Here is an 8,114-nt window from a genome sequence, read left to right as displayed (position 1 = left end):
GGCTCTCTATAGGTTTTTCTGTATATATATATATATATATATATATATATATATATATATATATATATATATATATATATATATATTTTCCGTTTAGTTCCCTCTGTGTTTATTTCAGTTTTTAATTCTCTTTTGGTCAGCAGTGTTTTATTCCCCTATTTGTGCCTCTTGCTGTTAAATCATGATCACTGATTGTAGCCGAGGTAAATGAGGCCTGAAACGCTTCAGATGCTCCCAGTGCCTCTGTGACCGCCTGGACTGGAGTCATTGATCTGAAATTGATCACTAATCCTTTCCTGATTGATGGATGTCTGTGCTTTTTCTCATCCGTTCTTGAATTTCTTTAAATTTGAGACTTAACGTGCTGCTTTTTGAGATCTCTCAGCCTACTTCATGTCATCAGACAGGTCCTATGTATGTGCAGTTATCAGGCCTGAGTGTGCATCATGAAACAAAGCAACAAAAAAAGAAGTGGCTAATCACATTTACAGAATTTATAACATAAGAGGAAATTATATTTACGCATTGAGCCAGATTGTTTTGGATATGTTTTTTTTTCTTAACAAATAAAATAATAATTTAAGTTCAGTTTCTGTTACCTTTATGTTATATTTCAATTTACTGGATGATCCAAAACAGTTACGTTTGACAAAAGGAGATTAGAGACAAAGTAAATGCAGTTTTAAACAAAATATACACTCTTGAAAAAAGTCTAGAGTGTATATTACCGACTGCGGATGTAAATGGCATGAGTGATATTTATACTTTTGAGCACAAATACAGTAGAAAACCAAGAAAGGAAAACACAAATCTAAAGAAACTAAATAGAAATGCACAAAAAACAAAATCTAACAATAAGGAATAAACTGGTATGGCAAGACATTTCGAGCAATAATGAACACAGGAGACTGAACAGAATATGGACCAGAAATTAAATAAACAAACATGCAGGACCACGACAATAAATTATGAAAATAGACCTCAAGGAAAGAATTGATGTGGCAGAAACTATGACGAATAAATAACACAAATAAAACGATCGCAAACCAGCAGCCAAAAACCCCCAAAAAAGAAAATTAAGACAGTAAAGAAGAGGAACTTTTTAATTCATTCATTAGAGCTGCAGTATGTAGCTTGTATATAAAAATATGTCATGACAGTATGATATCAGACAGATCATCTTTGGAAAAAAAAGAAAATATTTTCTTCCTTCTACCAGTATTAGAAACAACCAATCAGAGCCAGGAGGTGGGTCCTAGCGCTGTCAATCATGCTCATGCTCTCCGCTACCATACAGTTTCTCCCCATCGGGAATGCTAAGGCTAGTTAGCACTGATGATGGTGGATAAACGGTTTTCCTGGAGCGGTGAGTTGTTTCTCCACCATTAGCACATTTAGCAGCACATTCACAAGGATGATTGACAGCGCTAAGACGCTCCTCCAGGCTCTGATTGGTTGTTTTTCTTCAGACGGCAAGAGCAGTGCATGGAAGAAGACAAATTTATTCAAAATGATCTGTGCCGTATAATACTGTCGCAACATGGTGATAGGTTTAACAAATATGTCAAAAACATTTTTTATAAAGTTAAATAATTAATTTAGTTTCATGTACTGAAATTCTTCTACAAAATTTCACGAGTTCCTTCTCCAGATTTGTTTATGTACTTGCTGCAACACCTGGACTCGATGTTATGGAGACAGGCGGCGAGCGTCAGTCTGTATCGCAGTGACTCAGAGTTTGTTGAGCAGGAGATTCGGTACACAGCTGCTGCTCTTCAGTGGACCGGGCCCACAGCACCTGTCATTAGCAGCAAACAGAGGCCGGAGCCGGTTGCTTTCCAGTCAATAGACTGACACACTGGTGCCTCTCAGAGCTCCACAGTAAGTCGATTAGTCTAGACTTTGAGGTCTTAGAGGAGTGAGCCGCTTTGTCACCCGAGTTTGAGAAGTGCTTCCCTCACTCTCACCTGACAGATTTAAGCAGCCGGGCCAGATAGATGGAAGCTGAGCACACCGGGAAAAAAAACACTGATCTAGAGGGACAGCTCTAGAAACAAACAGTCACACATTTCCATATGCAGACAGAATGTAGTGGTAAAGCAGAAATTAATTTTGTTCACATACCAAATATATGTAAGCACAAATGAGATCATATTCCAGGTCACTAAACTGAGATAAAATTCCAATTTCTCTAATAAGTTGAGGTGTTTAAAGGGCAAAACTCATATTTTGCACATTTCTATACTTCCATTTGGGTTTTACTGTTCGGAGCCCCCAAGGGGACATGGAGGATTTTTTTTTCTCCCTTTGTGTTACCTCGCTAAACTTTTGGGTTCTCCTGCAATAATGTGCTGATCAGAATGTGGCGTAATTGAATAAGAGTGGCCGCCGTACTTTTTGCTATACTGTGAGGTTTTCTTAAGGTTTTTATATGCATCTTGTTTGTGAGATATCTGAAGTTTTATATCTTTTTTGAGGATAGAAATGCACCACAAACCTATGTGCAAAATGCAAAAGTAAATCAAGCCAAACATGGGCTTTCCATCTCTTTCCATCTGTTCTAAGACAAAAACAGAAATCACTGTAATAAGGAAAAAAAAAAAAAGAAAAAATACATCCAAACTATTTGGATGTTATTTTCAAGGGGTAATAAAGTCATATCTGACAGTTTTGATTGTGTCTTTTTTTTGTTTGTCTGAATGGTTCATAAAGAGCCGTTTTCAGTGCTGTTCCATCTCAACCTTATAAAAAAAGACATGAGCAGTGAATAAATTCATTTTCAATTAGTTTTTTGCACCAAAGAGTTAAGAATATATAAACACATTTTCACTGAGGCTCTTTAGATGTTTACATATGTGAAATTTTAAACTGACATTTGTGACTGTATACAAAATAGACCAGCAAATATTGCAGTAAAGTTATAAACAGCTCAAGCACTTAAAAAAAGGTAAAAACCCACTCTGCCGTTTTTTGGCAATATGTTCATGATTTTTGGTGCCTGGAAAAATAAATCTTCTGAATGTAACGTCACAAATCAGCAAGCTCTCCCCGTCTCCTGGCAACCCCAGCAAAGCACAGCCCGTTTCTTAGCAACCCCAGACCGTCACCTAGCAACCCAAGCTGAGTTCCAGGACGTCTGTTTGCGGCGTGGCCACAAGCAGCTTATCTGGATTTAAAGTGACAAGATGCCCTAAAACAGCTCAGAAGAGGCAGAACTTGGATAATAAAATTTGAAATCTTATTATCTAAGAATGATTTTGTCCAAAATATAATGAACATGTTTTGCATCCTATCTTGTTCACAGAAGCATAAAAGGTTACCTTTAAGAAACCATCACATTCTTACTAATACAATGCATCTAAATGAGCATCCAGCATCTTGTGAAACTTAATTCAGTCTTTTGTGCGCTTGCCAAAATGGTTATTTCCGGGTGACTGGAAGCAGAAAATCCTTCAGGGCATGAGATGAACCCAAATATAAACTCAAGAATTCACTCATCCATACTTGTTGGTTAGAGGGTTTCTAATGTTATCTGTATGCATAATAAAGAAAGAGGTGATGCAGAGTGGGAAGAAAAGCATTGTTGTGGCTTAAATTCACAGATTTGAAAAAAAAAAAAAGGAAAATACAATGTATTAACATGTAAATGTGATGGAAGGTGGTATATTTCTGCATAAAATAATTTCTATAAAGTGAATCTTGCATGTATATTACTAGTTGCAGAAATAAAAATAATACAGCAACAGAAAATCAGATGCAGTTTAAAGTGTGTAGCAGACTTCGTAAGCACATAGCAATCCCCCAGGATCCTAACGTTGATAAAATAAGTAAATATTAGTTGGACTTTTTTTTATATAGATCAGAAGACTTTCAATTTAGATTCAAGGTGAAGTTTTTTGAGGCCTACTTTGTTGATTTACACAGAACTTTAGTCCAGTTGTTTGAGTATATGTACATGACAGAAATGCTCTTTTAGTTGTTTCGTAAATAAACAGAAAGTCCACCAAAGGATATTCTCTTCATTGTGAGAACCTACTTTTACTTTCGATGCCTAAATCCAAACTGAACTTGGGAAGAAATCTAACGAAGCTAACTAATTTATTCATGACGATGCTAAGTTTTACCGTTTTGCTGTGAATGTTCTGCAAACTGTATGTTGCTGCCAGGATTTTTTTTTTTATTTGATGGCATTTTCCTGGTCAAATAAAGTTCAATAATAATAATAATAATAATAATAATAATAATAATGAAGAAGAAGAAAATTCTAGTTCTTGGACGCCCCTCCTCTCTGCAATGCTGCCCTGGGCCACCACCCAGATCAAAAATCACCAGTGGGAAGATGGGTAGTTTCAGAGTCAGAACTGAACTGTGGAGTTCAGGTGGAATAATAACAGCTAATGGTGGTTTTAGACTAAAAATTTTAATATAAAATGTTGTTATAGTTAACTAAACCAAATAAAAAACAAACTGAAACTGAGAAAACATTTTCGTTAGCTGAAATGAACAAAAACGTAATTAATTGGGAATACCTGTACCTAACTGGGACTACATCGTGTGTTTATAAAACTAACTAAAACATACATGTTTTTATGTTTGTGAATCTATTCTTTTGTTGTCTTTCGAACTGATGTGAAATTATGATTTTTTTCCTTGACACATGGAGTTTACGTCAACTGTTGGTGAATTACGGTACTCTATTCTCATCCTGGCGGCGCTAGTCCTGAAAATGATGATGGCAAAAGAAGTGAGAAATCACCAGAGTCAGTTTGTTCAACAATAAATGAAAATGGTATCAAGACCCAATCAATGTAAACATAATCACAAGACAATACTTTGACTTTTTTTGAATTAAAAATTAACCAAAGTATGAAAAAACTAAAACCACTGCTACAAACCCCCCCTAAATATTTAACAATAACAGATAAAACTGGCAAACACACTCTACAGTCTAATTAAAGGAAACTAAATTAGGCAAGCAAGACGCCATTATGAAATAAAACTAAACTATAATGAAAAACCCAAAAGCTATTATAACCCTGATGCAGGCTGGCAGAAATGTCACTGCCTGTTGTTAGCTACATCAGCGGTTAACGTATAACCCACTAATAAAATCATCAGAGCAAAGCTGCACTCCAACAAACCCACCAGCACAGCATCATGTCTCTTCCTATTAACCAGGACAACACAGAGACAAAACTCCTGAACTCCTGAGATAGAGACACGGCAGCCATTAGTGGACGGAAAAACTGCTAAGAAGTTCCCTGTCTGTGTCTGCCTCCTGCTCTCAGTCACCTACGCATGGATGTCTGAAGATACACTGCAAAAACACACAAACACACCAGTTTCTGGTGAAAATACTTCAAATAAAACCAAGCTATGGTGGAGTATTAGGACCAAACTAAGAAAGAAAAAACAAAAATAGCTATGAGAATAAAGTTATACTAGAGTAAAGTCAAAGTAATGAGATTAAAGTCATACTATTTCTAGATTAAAGTAATACAATTACAATAATAGTCGTATGAGAATAAAGTCATAGTATTTTGAACATAAAGTTGTAAAATTATGACTTTATTCCTGTAATACTTTGACTTTATTTTCGTATTATTTAACTTTATTTTCAAATTTTAATTTTTTAAATTTTCTTAGTGAGGTGCAAATATTCCGTCGCACCAAACTAATTTACAAGTAACTTTTTAGCAAGATAGTACTGGTACTATTGCCAGATTATTTCGCTTATAAAAACACGTCTTTGCCTTGTTGAGAGTAAAATAATCTGCCAATTGTACTAGTACTTTTTCATCAACATTAAGGAATTATTGACTTAAAATAGGTTCATATGTTGCTGAAAAGTTACTTCAAAGATAAAACTAGAGTAAAAATGGCTGTTAGGATTTAGTGTTTTTGCAGTGCATGGGAACCAGTGGTAGTGTGTCAGTGGGGAAGCTCTGACACAGCAGTGGGTCAGTGGCTGTACTGCAGTCTGAAGCCCACTGCATATCCATGCACCCTCCACTGCAGCACTTTGATTTCACATTGGCACCCCCTCCTTCTGCATTTCTACAGTAATGGCTCTGAGCAGCCTGCCCCATCATTACCCTTCTCACATGAGAACCCACTGCTGACATCCTTTATTGTACATCACACACACACTCACACACACGCTGTAGCTTCACACCGGCACGCAAAGGCACACGTGTGTGCTAATAACACACTAAAGTACTTTATTTTAGAACGTAAATAGGACAGACGGGGCTGCCCTTCTTTTTCGTGTCCTCAGACTTGCTCATCTACTTTATCCCGTGCAGCAAAAAATAAAAAATAAATCATCAAAGTTGGTTTGTAGGACTCAGAGGCTGCTCCCAGCGGAGACAAACCTGGATGAGAGCCCCACGAACCCGCTGCCTGCTGTAACGCTGTGATTTATTGCTTTTGCGGAAAACAAAGAGGAGTTCACGGAGAAAGTCCTCTTTTCATGAATGCACTGCACCAAGAAGACCAAGAGTAATGAAACGCGTTTGCAGAGAGAGTCACACCTCGATGCTGTCGCAGTGCTTTCTCTCTCTGTGTGCTGCGAGGTGAGTCATCGGCCCAGGGAAGCATAACCTCACGGCTCCAGCTAATCTCTGCTCTCCTCCTCCACCTTCTCTTCAACCTGCCAGCATCTCATTTTCTTCATGTTTGGAGGCAGCTGCTTAAACGCATGGAAGGCCTAGGATCCTAGCACAACTGCCTGAATCACAGGTTTCAGCAGAAACATTCTGCAATAAAAAAGCAGTGCATTTTCCAGAGTGTCTGCATAACCGCACATCTTCTCTTGCATTTTCACGCTGAAATGTGTGGTTTTAAAAACATTTATATCTCTTAAAGCTTCAGTATGTAACCTTTATAAATGTTTTCTACATATTTGTTGAAACGGTCACCATGTCGTGATAGTATAATACGACAGATTATCTGTGAAAACAATTAAGCTCCTCCACCTCCTCCCAGTGCTAAAATTAATATCTTCAGAAATGCACAACTCCCAGACAAAAACAGCCAATCAGAGCGAGGAGGAGGGTCTCTGTGCTGTCAATTTGGCATGTGTATGTGGTGCTAAATGTGCTAACGGTGGAGGAGCAACTCCTCTAATGTTGAAAAACACAATTTCACAATTGCAGGGTTTCCATTAAATAATAAATGCAATTAAAGTCAGACGTTAAGTTTGTTATCACAAGTCGATAAAAAAAACACGCCGCGCCATCATCCTCCTACCACTTCCTGTCGTCTTCTTTGTCTTTTCCGTTAGTAACATCCAGATGTTGATCACATGATGCGAAAAAAGTGTTTTCATTGGAAGTTTTGCAAAATATGTTCAAGCAAAAGCTTTTTATCAAAAAATGTGTGTTTTTCCAAAATTGCCGTGTTTCCTTTAAGCGACCATCTTTTCATGATTCCATTTTATGGTCAATGGACAGATGGTGAGAGGAAAGCTGGTCAGCATCTTTTTCCCCATATTATTTATTTTGAATATGTAAATGATACCTAGTTTCCCACTTATTACAAAATACATACATTTCACTATATTAAATAAAACTTAAGGAAGCACGATAAGTGTAAAACCAGAGAAATGGTGGAGGTCGCAGGTCGTTCTCCTCCGGTTGTGGGACCTCTGCAGGCCCATCAGTGCAGCCCTTAGAGACAATCTTTAGGTCAAAGTCATGGATCTGACTTTGCTTATCCAACATGTCAGATGATGTTCACCTGAGAGACTTGATGCAGATTTGGGAAACTGGCATATTTTGCCTTTTTTTTATCTTAGATTTTCAGCTTAATAAAACTGTGATGCTTTCCAAACAGGGCTGGATTTAAAAGTATGAGGGCCCCGGGCTGGAGCCACGTTTGGTGCCCTATCAACTAAGAAAAAACTAATTTATCAATTCAAATTACAGTCCTACACATCAGCAGGTGAAAATTTAGGGTTTAATAATTGGCCAAATATTGTTTATATTCATCACAATCTAAAAATAGAAATAGAAATCACCTAACTTGGAGTTTTATATTAAACTCATGTGTATAAAGTACAGTGGTTGAAAATTAAAAATAAAATAAATTATATATATATATATATATATATA

The 8,114-nt window shown here is 37.0% G+C and overlaps 1 protein-coding gene across 2 annotated transcripts in view; it reads right to left on the bottom strand.

Moving 5' to 3' along the window:
- tjp1b (tight junction protein 1b) overlaps positions 1-8,114 on the bottom strand; it is a 39,863-nt gene that overhangs the window by 22,557 nt on the left and 9,192 nt on the right. The window contains exon 3 of one of the 2 annotated variants that reach the window (XM_015049912.1): positions 6,175-6,758. The exons of the other annotated variant lie outside the window; for it this stretch is intronic. Within the exon in view, the coding sequence (XP_014905398.1) occupies positions 6,710-6,758 (49 nt within the window). The 3' untranslated portion in view covers positions 6,175-6,709. Of the gene's footprint in view, positions 1-6,174; positions 6,759-8,114 lie in introns of those variants that run through there. 2 annotated transcript variants of the gene reach the window in all.

This window comes from Poecilia latipinna, unplaced genomic scaffold (assembly GCF_001443285.1).
Source record: "Poecilia latipinna isolate Pla-1442-1.1 unplaced genomic scaffold, P_latipinna-1.0 Scaffold965, whole genome shotgun sequence".
Taxonomy (NCBI): domain Eukaryota; kingdom Metazoa; phylum Chordata; class Actinopteri; order Cyprinodontiformes; family Poeciliidae; genus Poecilia; species Poecilia latipinna.
Note: the sequence above shows the minus strand (reverse complement) of the source record. Positions and strands in the feature narration are given on the sequence as shown.